The sequence below is a fragment of the Paramormyrops kingsleyae genome, chromosome 4 (assembly GCF_048594095.1).
Source record: "Paramormyrops kingsleyae isolate MSU_618 chromosome 4, PKINGS_0.4, whole genome shotgun sequence".
Lineage (NCBI taxonomy): Eukaryota > Metazoa > Chordata > Actinopteri > Osteoglossiformes > Mormyridae > Paramormyrops > Paramormyrops kingsleyae.
This window is the reverse complement of record NC_132800.1, coordinates 19,944,242-19,956,801: the sequence shown is the minus strand read 5'-3', so window position 1 is coordinate 19,956,801 and position 12,560 is coordinate 19,944,242. Positions and strand designations below refer to the sequence as shown.

General features: G+C 41.2%; 1 protein-coding gene across 1 annotated transcript in view; it reads right to left on the bottom strand.

Moving 5' to 3' along the window:
• The window catches only part of LOC111859601 (voltage-gated inwardly rectifying potassium channel KCNH2-like), a 131,065-nt gene extending 120,017 nt beyond the window's left edge, over window positions 1-11,048 (bottom strand). Inside the window, exons 1-2 of the mRNA XM_072710798.1 lie at window positions 10,344-11,048; window positions 739-969 (exon numbers count right to left, since the gene is read on the bottom strand). Of these exons, the coding sequence (XP_072566899.1) occupies window positions 739-969; window positions 10,344-10,419 (307 nt within the window). The 5' untranslated portion in view covers window positions 10,420-11,048. The remainder of the gene's footprint in view (window positions 1-738; window positions 970-10,343) is intronic.
• Between the last annotated feature and the right edge of the window lie 1,512 nt (window positions 11,049-12,560).

Below are 12,560 nucleotides of genomic sequence, written 5' to 3'. Positions count from 1 at the left end.
AATCCCGCGGCACCCTGCCTCATGCGAAGCGTGGTCATCGGCGCAGCATGACGTAAGTCTACTGGGGCAGCAAGCGTCACGCTAACCTATCCCCTGGTGGGTTTTTTTTGGAAAACTACAGCACCCAATGCCAGGATTCTCCATCTCGCACACACAATCCTGCACACCGCAGCGATAACGCTTTCCAGAGTGCTGAGCGGTCATTTTTGTGTGCCTGTCCCTTTAAGGCTCTGGAGGATATTATGTATACATTCATCACCACACAGATATCTCCCATTGTAAACTGTGGAAACTCTGATTGGTCAGAATGAGGGATTAACATCAGTTCCCCACACATGACAGTCTAGTTTACGGGAGTTGAAAACAAACATCTGGGACTAGCTGTCTCCCTACTGTCTCTGATTTGTTGCAGGCTGCTCTGAGAGGGAACGCTCAAGTGGCACCTGCTCAGGAATGTACAGCCAGCCCTTTAATCTCACCTTCATATTTATCTCCTTTCAACTGGTCACTCCATTAGAATAAATATCACACAATCTGGAAACCAGCAGCACAGGGACTTCAAGAGTCGTTTTAAATGTAAAATCAAAAAAGGTGAAGGCCGCTATTTATCCGCTAGACTTATAGTAGACTAAATGAACTTAGCAAACCATATCATGGAACACAGATGCATGAAACCCAGAGCAGAATCATAAACAGTCCGTGTTTGATCTCAGGCCCATCGTCTGTGGGCTGTCCTACCATCTTTCCTGTAGAGGGTGATCTCCACCTTCCGCTCCACGGAACCCAGCAGCGCCTGGGCCATCTGGACGGCGGCGAGCTTCTTGGTGTGCGGTCCATACAAGAAATTGCAGGTGCACGGTTTCTGCATGACCTCGGCACGCGTGTAGCCGCACATCACGCAGAAGCCGTCGTTGCAGAAGATGATGGCGCAGTTCTCCACGCGGGCATTGGCGATGATGAACTTGCGATCTGCAGGGTGTGGGGGTGGGGGATTGAATGAAAAGACCTATGTTAGTGACTCATGGAATCTGAATTTAGCCCCCTTTTGCCACAGTACTGGTGTGGCAGGTAATACCAATAACCAGAAACCGTCATTCTCTAGTCAACTTCTAGACATTCCGCATATATGCTGAATTAGACTCCTAACACAATTGATGACGGGGGGGGGGGGGGGTTCCATAATACAGATCTGTAACAATCACTCTAGTTGACTACATTTGAAAACTGGCCAATTGTTCTAGCCACTATATCTGCTAAATGCATCACGGCGTGTGGGCAATGTTTGGTTATGCAGATTAGGACTTTATGTCCGTGATCAGAAGGTCACAGCCCAAATCCTGATGGGCCCTTGGCTAAAACCATAAACCCCAATTGTTCCAAGAATACTGGATGATCCCTGTTCTCCAATCCTCACTCATTTGTCAGATTTGGACAAAAGCATCTGCTAAATACATAAATCGCATCCTATGCTGCATTATACAATAAACTGTTAAGTCTTGTGCTCAGGTTCTAGAAGAATTCAACAGTGAACAGGTCTACTTTATTTGCCCATACTGTAGTTTTTGCAAATTGTACCTGCAAAATGAGTCATGAATTGTGTAGTTTAATGCAAACAGTTCCATTAAATTAGAACATCTGCCCATCTTCCATTCTGTCGTAGCTTTTTGCCGTGCTTGAAGGCCTGACTAGTTGTTTCTCAGCGGTCACTGGTGGGACATTTGGGGCATTTTAGAAGTACAGATCCTATCAGATTCCTGAGTCAAACATTACACAGTCTTTCCTTTTTCTTTATCTGGGGACAGCTGAAATTCACAACTAGAGTATTAGTTATACGTTGTGTAAGTTAAAAATTATTAAAACTTCTGTGAAATCTTACAAGGGCAGTAGTTACTTTATGTCCATCTAACTACACGTGAAACACACCTTTAAATATTCAAAGCAGGCTGCTACCATTTATTATGTTTCAGTGGCTTGCAGATTCAATCTCTTCTCTCCTTTACATATTAAACATTGTGCATTTGCGATTTCCATACTGCTGCGGAATAGATATATCAGCAGCACTTCAAGGTCTTGCCCAGGAAGAGAACAGGCTCCTGGATTGAACAACCCCCCCCCCCCCAACAAATTGTTTTGATGTGTGACCCCTAAGTTCACTTATAGGACAGTTGGCACCGTCTGTATCTGTGTACCACGGGACCTTCAAGAATTGCTCAGGTTGACTGAGTTTTTTTTGAGTAATTAATGCTAGTTTTAATTAACAAGAGTTATAAATAACTTTGAAGGCCTGACATTTATGTATGCAGCATCACTATACAACTGAAGTCATTTTTAGAAACTCATCTGATAGTTGAAGTCAGTATCCTAGTTAAGTAATCAAACGATCAGCCTGGCGTTAAACGTGCAGTCTTGGGTGAGAATAAGGGATTTCCTCAGGGGGCGATCATCATTGACACACTTTTATTTTAGCATCTCACTCACGAAATTGACCCAATATTCCACATTCTATTTTCATAATGCATGTTGGTGCGGAAAACCACGCGGAGTTCACCACTATTCCTGGAAGCATGGCTGGCATATTATTGCGTCGTGTTGGATGAGAATGATTTTTGAATCCGCTCTAGCTTTGCCGTCCGGGAGATGACAGCAGTGGGTATGATGTCCATATGGAACTGTGCACACTTACACCCTAATAAGATGTTTAAGAGACAGGGGAATGAACGATTACCTGAAGCTCGCAGAAGCACAAGTTCTAAATAATAAAACAGCAACTTACTAATTTAAGCGCACAGTTTAACTGCAGAAAAGCAGCCTCCCGTGACCGTGGAAGCAAGATACTAGGTGAACACATTGACAAATGAGTTTACAAGGCAGACAAAAGGAATGGAGGTTATGGTCAAAGGTAGGAGAAGGTAACTAAAAGCAGACATCCAGGACAGTGCAGCAGCTTCGGAAATCTCTTACGTCATAAAAGTGTTCTCTCTATAAAATGTTATAAAAAATCATTTGAAATGCAGACAAAATAATTCAGTGGATGAAGCTGCTGTCACAGGCAATGAACCAATCATATTTTTCACTGTTTGGCACAGGGATTGCAGAAAACAAATGGCAACTACAATGAATGATAATGAAAGGCTCACAGCTTTTAAGCTTTGGACTGAAGGTCTCACATGAACTATGTAGTGCAGGGTTTCCCAATCCGGTCCATGTTTTTGCTCCCTCCCTGTTCCCAAAGCAGGGAGGGAGCAAAATGTGGACTATCTGGCAGGGAGCTCGGAGGGAGCAAAAACATGGACCGGCTGTGGGTCCCCAAGGACCGGATGGGGAAACACCGATGTCGAATCTTCCTGTCAGGTCCCACGCCATCAGGAAGTGACAGAAACTGGTAGCCAATACCTGAACAAGCTTTGCCATTGAATTTCACACGACTGACTCACGTGCAATCATGTGCATTGCAGGGTGATGCAATCAAGCCCAATCCAATGTCGATGAGATACATCAACAAAAACCACCACACATGGAATAAGAGTGAAGATGCCATGTGTGCTCATGCATCAAATACGACAGCTTCAGCTTGGCTGTGACTAGACCAGGTCATGCTTTGTACATGCTTTCAATTTTTGGAATGCTGGTTTTGAGAAATCAGTTGTGGGATGGTCACTCCTCAAGCCTTGTAAGCTTCTGCTTACAAATTGTCTGTCAAGTGCTTTGAGTTATCATGCTAATGAGATCAAATGTCTGAAACTATCCCTTTTCATGCTATCACTATGTGGCACTGGTTCAGTTTTGGGCAGATCTTTTTCGAAATTTGGTCACTTCCAGTTTGTCACCCCTACAATGTGCAGGCCAAGATTGAAAAAGTTCTGTGAAATACGTTTAGAGTTGCTGTTTTCAAAACACCAAGATTCTTCTACATTTGCCATTTCCTTCCTTTGCTGCCACACAGATCGGCCGCTTATTTCTCAGGAAATTTATCTGAAGCTGAAATCAGGCGTCGATCTTCATCTGTATAATGTTGTTGTGAATCAATGATGAAATCTGTCAAATACTTTTTGATTTATCACATTCAGAGTGTGAAATGTCACCTGCTTTCACTCCTCCCTTTGCTGCCACAAAGCGGGGTTCCTACAATTTTGGGGTGATCTGTCTCAGAATTTAATCCATTCCTCACATGCAATCCCTCCTCAAAGTTTGAAAAATATCTGTCAAAAATCTTTTGCGTTATCATCTTAACAGTATCAAGAGTCAAAACTGCCCTTTTTTTGCTATCACTTTGTTATACGTTACATAGGTTACATACATTGTGTAAATTAAATGAATGCCAACAATAATACTTCCAACACAGAGCATTTAGCGTTACTTTTTGCAGTGAATATTTTAAATCTGTTTTAAACGTAGCTTTACGTATTATTTTTCCATGGCACATTACGGTAGAACAACAAAAAATATATATTGAAAAAACAATACTGACCATTTAAAGCACTTTGTAAAGTGAGATTGAAAAACAGTGACAATGCCTTGATGCCTTTCTATTGTTATAACTAAACAGCAACAATTGACAAAGACAGGAAGCTAATATGGACAGCATTGTGCATTGCTTGGAGGAGTAACAATGTTATGTAAAAGACACAATGGTCAGTTGAAATGAAATGTAATATTTCCATGAATACATTAACAAATCAGCCCTAGCTCGGACTCTGTTTACAAGATTTAGTCATTCTATTGTTCCCTTTTGAACATATACAAAATCTAATCAGCAACACAGTGTATGCGCCGCAGAAGTAGTAAAAGAGTTAAATCATGAAAGGAGAGAGGATTTTAAGTTACACAAATGAGTAGCTCCACATTTTTACTTGTAGTAGGCAAAAGGTTAAGAATCCTCTACATTCATCTACATTCAGGTAATGTCAAAGTGAATGAGTATCAGATTCCCAGTAATTCTGCATTATACGGTAGCCCTGGCATATTAAAATTATATTAATTTGAATCAAAAAGATTCTCGATTTATAGAGCGCCGAGAGAGCCGCCGTCATCCGAGACACGGCAGGGGCCAAACTGATCAGTCAGCGCCACCAAAGACGCGTGGAGAACTTCCTTCCCAGCGCGGGCGGCTAGAGGAAGAGAGGCCTGGGTTTGAGGCTTCCATCCAGCAGAAGGCCAGCAACCGCGCAAAATTACATGAAAAGGAGTCTCTTGGCAAGAGAAAGTCGCGCAGCTTCCTGAGCGCCATATGTCTGTAGGACAATGTGAGAGGTATCACACATTCTCAGCATTACTGAGAAAGTACAACAACAATTTGTAACAGGGTGCACTGAGATAAGCCAGCAGTAACAACACTTAGCACAGCTATTTAGTTTGTTTATATTACATTAGGGATTAAGTCAGTTCTTTTTACTGCACAGACAAAAAAAGACCTGATAGTTATTTCACTACTGTTGTAAAATTATGTTTTTACATTTATGAACCACATGCTGATTTGCTGATTATGGGTGGGCAATACGGCAACAATATTATATCATTTTGTTAGGTAAATGTACCTTTTAGTCTAATTAAGGTACAGAACGTACCCCCAATGGTACAAAAAGTTCCTCAGAGTCCATTTCTGTACCTTAAAAGGTACATTTACCTACAACTAAGGGTACAATTGGCAGACCCTTGAGGGTACAGCCCCAGCAACAAGCAAAGGTGCAAACTTTTTTCTGACAATGTATAAGGCAATAAACCCTAAAAGATAAACATGCTCAGCATCCTCTTTTTGGTGTTTTCTTTTCTCTTGAGGTGGTTAAAATGGTTTGTTGTGTTGCCATCTGATGCAAGAACCTTGTCTTTGCAAATTTTGCAAATAACTTGTTTGCACCGCGTGGGTTTTGGAAAATCCAAGCAAGTTCCATTTTACCAGTGGCAACGTCGCCCATGCTGCTATGTTGGCAAATAGGGAATGTACTGCATGTTGTGCATTGCATGCTGGGACGAGAGTGCAAAAAAGAGAGAGGAAGAAATCCAAGGCACTACCTACTGTTTGCTATTACCGGTTTATTGGTGTGTCAAAATGGATTTGGCTGGCAAAACAAGTTTAGATGCATGTATGAGCCATTGAACTGCGACTGATGCAATGTGCGCTGTAGAACATTACTAATGATCTCTGCATAATGGCAGATCGTAGAGACATTTTAATCGTCCATGATCTAATATCATCAAATCACACACCCCTATTGCTGATCCCATTTCGTTTTTTTTTCTTTTTTTTTTTTATAGAAATGCCCATAATTAACTATACTTCTTTGGTTATGGATCCTTGTTCTGACACAGCAAAATGTCATGGCTGTCTTTGAAAAGCCCGGGGCAGGATTCATTTGAATAGGCACAGCGTGTTCAGGATGGGCTAATTCATGTTTTCCTGGCTTTTATCTCCTTGTTCTGAACATAGTTTGATTGGGGGGAATCTGGAAATGCCACCTTCAGAGAAACCTACCACCAGCCACTCAAGTTGCCAGGGCGATGGCTTTTTGGGAGACTAGAGACAAAACAAAAGGGGGGGGGGGGCATCCTTCATGCTCACTTAATTGGAGGTTGCCTGTTCCAGAAAGCGTGATTAAGGGGAAGCTTGAGGGGATTACACGTCAGCCCATTTAAATGGATGAGCACAGTTTATCTACAGACAGACAGAAGGGCAGTCTCTATCAGCGGGATGCTGTCAGGAAGGGTTCTGAAAATGCACCGTGTCAAAACTCTCACTGAATTTAAGTCTGATGTTTGACAGAGAAGCAAAATGACATGGAAATTAAAAGGTGAAAATAATTTATACCGATTCCTTCCTAGTATTCTGTGGTATTCCATCCATTCAGCCAAGGAAGCATATGGGAACGCACTGGACTGAATGTCAGTACAGGCTTAATATTAATCATTTACAAATATATACAAATGTCTGTTAAAAGCATATTGAGGTATTTTCAAAAATGAAACCTTCTCAAGTTTTTGGGAAGAAAATCAATCTGCCCTATAAATTCAATCAACGTATATTTTTTCGGCTTGTGAATTTAGCATTGACAGTGGGTGAGTACAGAATACAAAGATCGCATCAATCCAGGTGATTTATGGGAAGTCAGCAACGGGTCAGGAATATTCAAATATTTATTTGAATATTTCTGTCTTCACAATGTTAGAACACACCTTCTCTAAGCATGCTTCCAAGTTTGCTAATCAGTTCAATGCTGATTTTCTAGGGTACCTTACATCTGGTATCAGTTATCTGGCTAAGCAAGAAATCCAGCTTCGTGATGCAGCCCCCTGTTCTTTGCCTAGTTCAGGGCACCCAAGTTTAAATGGACTTTGTCTTCATTCACTTACATCTAGCCCAGACTACCTTAAATCCGTTATCAGTTATCTGGCTAAGCAAGAAATCCAGCTTCGTGATGCAGCCCCCTGTTCTTTGCCTAGTTCAGGGCACCCAAGTTTAAATGGACTTTGTCTTCATTCACTTACATCTAGCCCAGACTACCTTAAATCCGTTATCAGTTATCTGGCTAAGCAAGAAATCCAGCTTTGTGATGCAGCCCCCTGTTCTTTGCCTAGTTCAGGGCACTTTGTCTTTGTTCACTTACATCTAGCCCAGACTACCTTAAATCCGACAACTTATCGACCAATCACGTCCCGTGTTTACACGAAGTCAGCCAACAGCGTGCCAGATAGACTGTTGAGGACAGGTTTACAACAGACAGGAACAAACACATGTGATTTTAGGGTTTACAGACATATAACGTTTTACCTGCAGAAAAATTAGCAGAACCTAACTGGTCCACTAATGGTTTTCAGAGTTAGTGGAAACGTTAATCCGCTATCAAATAAGTTAACTAATTAGTGGTTAGGGGATTAATTGAACCCTGCCCACCACTGACTGACAGAAACTGTGAAATATTCGGACTGCTTATGGTACAATTCACCAGATGCACATTGTGACTCCAAATCTGGTTAGCAGAGTGTGCGCATGCTACTGTATTGGCAAATCATGGAGGCAGCGGAGAAAGGGACAGTTTTGGGCAATTGATTCCTCAGGGATGGAGATACACATCCCTAGTAAGCACTGCTTCACACTCTTGGGGGCACCTTTAGCAGAAATGTGTCTTTTAAATAAGTCTGTTTAATCCTTAGAGTGACTTCTGCCTATGTTGCTTTTTCACAGTGCTGAAGGGTTAGCAATATGTTTTGATATATTTCCACAGATTCTAAACAAGACCAAAGGATGGGCTGTAACCTTGGAATATTCTTTTTATTCCCAATCACTCCAAAGCAGCTTTAGTCATACTTGGAATCACGGGATCATACCATTCTGCCCAAATAAAAAAGCCTTTATCTTAGTATTTCACTATAGTTTATTCTCCATATTCTCTATAATTTATGATTACAGTTTCCTACAAAACGTTCATGTCCCTGCTGCGGACACAGCTTAACGGTAAGGATGGTGTGGATAAGGTGATGGGTGTACAGTCAGTTCTAAATTTATTGCTTGACATTTAGACCAAGATGCTTCAATGTGGCCTCTTACAACCGACAGTTTTGCTGCCTTTCCTTCAAGTCCTTGCCACCGATGTCATGCTGGTTTTCAAAAAGAATTTGTTATTTACAGTCCTCCATCCTCCCAGCCACGTAGATTAGCTTTGTGAAAATTCTGGATAAATATTGATTGTCGTAGTACTACATGCTTCCTCATTCCCAACGTTCTCTACAAGTCTGTGTAACTAGGGCCTCGTCTGAGTGGTGAGACGGTGAAATGCTTTGGAGAAAATGCAGCAATCCGAAGAGTAAGGTCACAGCAACAACCAGAATTAATTAAGAACAGGGAAATAAATGTTGCTGGAGTAGCCGGTGCGTTACAATCGACTGGGAATTAATTAACCTTAATGAACCTGGCATGCTGACCTTAACCACATACGCAAAAATGACACGAACTTATACAGAAAATATGACCCATATAGACAAACACATTATATTTTTACATTTATTATCACAAACCTGACTCATACAAACAAGGGCGTAACTTTGGCTGGAACATTGGGGAAGTTGAGGTCTCCACCCATTATGGGGGAAACATGATTATTGGGGGGGGTTGTATTAGCTGGTTTTGATTTATTGAGGGGGCTACAACCCCCCCGTAATTTACGCCCATGCATACAAATTACATAGTCATTATTCACTTAAAAAATGTAATCAATATGCATTTTCTATCTTCACAATTTTGCAGCACACTATCTCTGAACATGATTTCAAATTTTGGGTTACAGGTTTAATGCTGATGTTCCAAAATTAGAACTATCTGGAACAGCAGTGGTTAATTTTTTTTCCCAATTTAAACATTTATTAATTTTGACTGCAGTTTGAATACAGTTTTTTTCGGATGTCAAAAAACTTGCAGTCATAAAATGGTTTAGATCAGGATTTCAATATTATATAATATTTTTACTGTTAGTAAATCAGTATTTACGATTACGATTCAGTCAATCTGCCTGAGTTACAAACGCCTGTATGCGCTGTGAATAGGTTTTATGCAATAAACCTAAAACTTAATTCGCTGAAATGCTGGATAACCGAAACGTAAAATAAATGACTTAGCAAAACTCGCATAAAGTACTATTCGCACGTTAAGGTAACAGCAACTGAATATGACACTTAACTCCCACTGACCCGTATTGAAAATGTTCAGTAGCGCTGATCCACCACGTTAACTATTAACTATTATGAGTTAGATTCCTAATGATATTTATACCTATATTAGACCTAAAAAAAAAACTCAAACGTGCGTAATTTAATATTCGAAAAATATGTAGGCCGATTCAATTCAACAAAGCTGATTCTTTGAACTTCACCCAGTACGTGCTTATGCCTTATATTTTACTCACTTGCGTTACCCAAGTTTTTAGTGAGAATGAGAAACAAGAAAAAAAAATCATTAGATAACATATAACGAATAATACATTTCATGATGTCCGATGCATGAGTAAAAAAGTTTGCATGCTTTTTACTCTTTATTTCGTGAAGCACTTGTAATGGGCGGACCGCTTGACAGCAGCTATTTAAAATGACAGAAGCATAGACTGTTGCCTGAGTTTGACATAATTTTTATCCTCGCATCTCCCACTTCCCCAGATCAAAAGATTATTCCTGAGTGCTGCCGGAAATCACTACAACAGCTCCCGCTAACACCTAATTAAAGTCTGCTTTTAGCCTATTTCTGAAATAATTTGATTAAAGTATAGATCGTGGATACACGGCTGTCAAGGAATACGTCTATATGATAAAGTCCGCCGCAAAACATGCGTAATATAACAAAAAAAAATCATAATTAATCTCACTCTGGCCCTCGAATTTTCGGATGATTGTGTCCAGGAAAGTGTTCTGCGGAGCCACGTGTCCACGTCGGACCGGCATCCTGACCGGAGGCGCCGGGACTGAGGAGACGAGGCCAAGCTGTCCGTTACCAGCGATGTCACCCGGTGGGCCACCGCGCCTTCCTCACACCGATTATAATTCCCGAGCAAAGAAACTTCCGATCGCACAGGCAGACAGACCAGCCTGAGGTACCGCTGCTTCTGCAACGACAGAGATCGAAACAGTTTCCAGTATCCAGCATCAAGCGCTGCCTTAGTTTTATTATCAAGACGTCACAACGTAAAAGTAAATACAGTCGGGAGCCCCTTCCTTCAATTTACTACAGCGGCAATATGGTTACATCGTGCAAGGAAAAATGTGGGGCATGCTGAGATATAATGGATTTATCATTATGGCGCTTCCTTCCTCTTTGTCCCGTCGTCTGCCTCCATCGGCTCCCCATGTAACGCGCTGCGAAGTGCGAGCGTCTCTCTAGTTTAGATCATCTGCCGGAGCTCCGCGAGCCTCGGCTGCACCTGTTTAACTCTTGCTGCACCGAAATAGTAAACTGAGACTAACCAGTGCTTTCTTTATTTTACTTTGACCGTATTTGAACTACTCTTATGCCTATAGAACATAATGTGACAATTTAACTAAGTTAATTATTAATCCCAGATGATGTCACTCATATATGTACAGTAGTGGAAAGAACAGTCGAGAGAATGTACAAATAAGCACTGTTTGTCATACTGTTAAAGAACGATATATATACGATATATACAGAGAGAGAGAAGCCTAATTTAAAATACATTCCTGTTTTAAATACCTATTTTTTTTTTACTTGCAATTGCCCTTAAATAATCTATTTTGTATTATTGTGTGTATGGCGTGTCGGGAGACAAACTGTACTGCACGGGTTTTACATTTTTTCAAGCTTATTTGAAACATTTCATTCTGTCTAGATAGGTGGTGCAATTATGTACCATGCATATTATTAGTTAATCACGGGTACAAGAATTAACATGCATACATACTAGAGTAAAGTTAGCCTCATGTTCAAAATCCAGTTTTCTACTTGTAATAGGCTTATATTTTATTGGGATGTGGTCTATTGAGTTCTTGCATTAGAGTACATTGAACTCATTGTCACGTTCACCAAACCAGTCAGAGATGATATGAGCTTTGTGGCACGGCATATTTTCTGCTGGAAGTAGCCATTAGAAGCTGGGTACACTGTGGTCATAAAGGGATGGACATGGTCAGCAACAATACTCAGGTACACTGTGGTCATAAAGGGATGGACATGGTCAGCAACAATACTCAGGTAGGCTGTGGTCATAAAGGGATGGACATGGTCAGCAACAATACTGCAGCATTTAAACGATGCTCGACTGGTACTATGGGGCCCAGAGTGTGGCAAGAAAATATCCCCCACACCATTACACCAGCAGCAGCCGGAATTGTTGATACAAGGCAGGATGGATGGATGCTTTCACGTTGTTTACACCAAATTCTGACCCTACCATCTGAATGTCACAGCAGAAATCGAGATTCATCTGACCAGGCAATGTGTTTCCAATATTTCATTGTCCAATTCTGGACACCGGGTGTCAACTGTAGCCTCAGTTTTCTGTTCTTAGCTGACAGGAGAGGCACCCTGTGTGGTCTTCTGTTGTGGAACCCCCTCTGTTTCAAGGTTCAACGTGTTGTGCATTCAGAGATGCTCTGCTGCTTACAGTACCTTGGTTGTAAGGAGTGGTTATTTCAGTTACTGTTGCCTTTCCATTAGATTGAACCAGTCTGGCCATTCTTCTCTGACTCCTGCCATCAATAAGGATGTTTTTGTCCTTTTCAGCCCATTTTCTCATAGAGGTAGCTGTAAGTGAAAATTCCAATAGATCAGCAGTTTCTAAAATGCGCACACCAGCCTGTCTGGCACCATCAACCATGCCACATTCAAAGTCACTTTAATAACCTTTCTCCCCCCCTTCTAGCGTTTGATGTGAACATGAGCTGAAGCTCCTGACCTGCATCTGCATGATTTTATACATTGTGCTTCTGATCTAGGATTGGTTGACTAGGTATTGATTCAACGAGCAGTTGAACAGGTGTACCTAATAAAGTGGCCAGTGAGTGCAAATATAATCTCAGTTTCAGTGTGATAGGAAAATATGATGCAACAGACTGTAAAAGCAAAACTT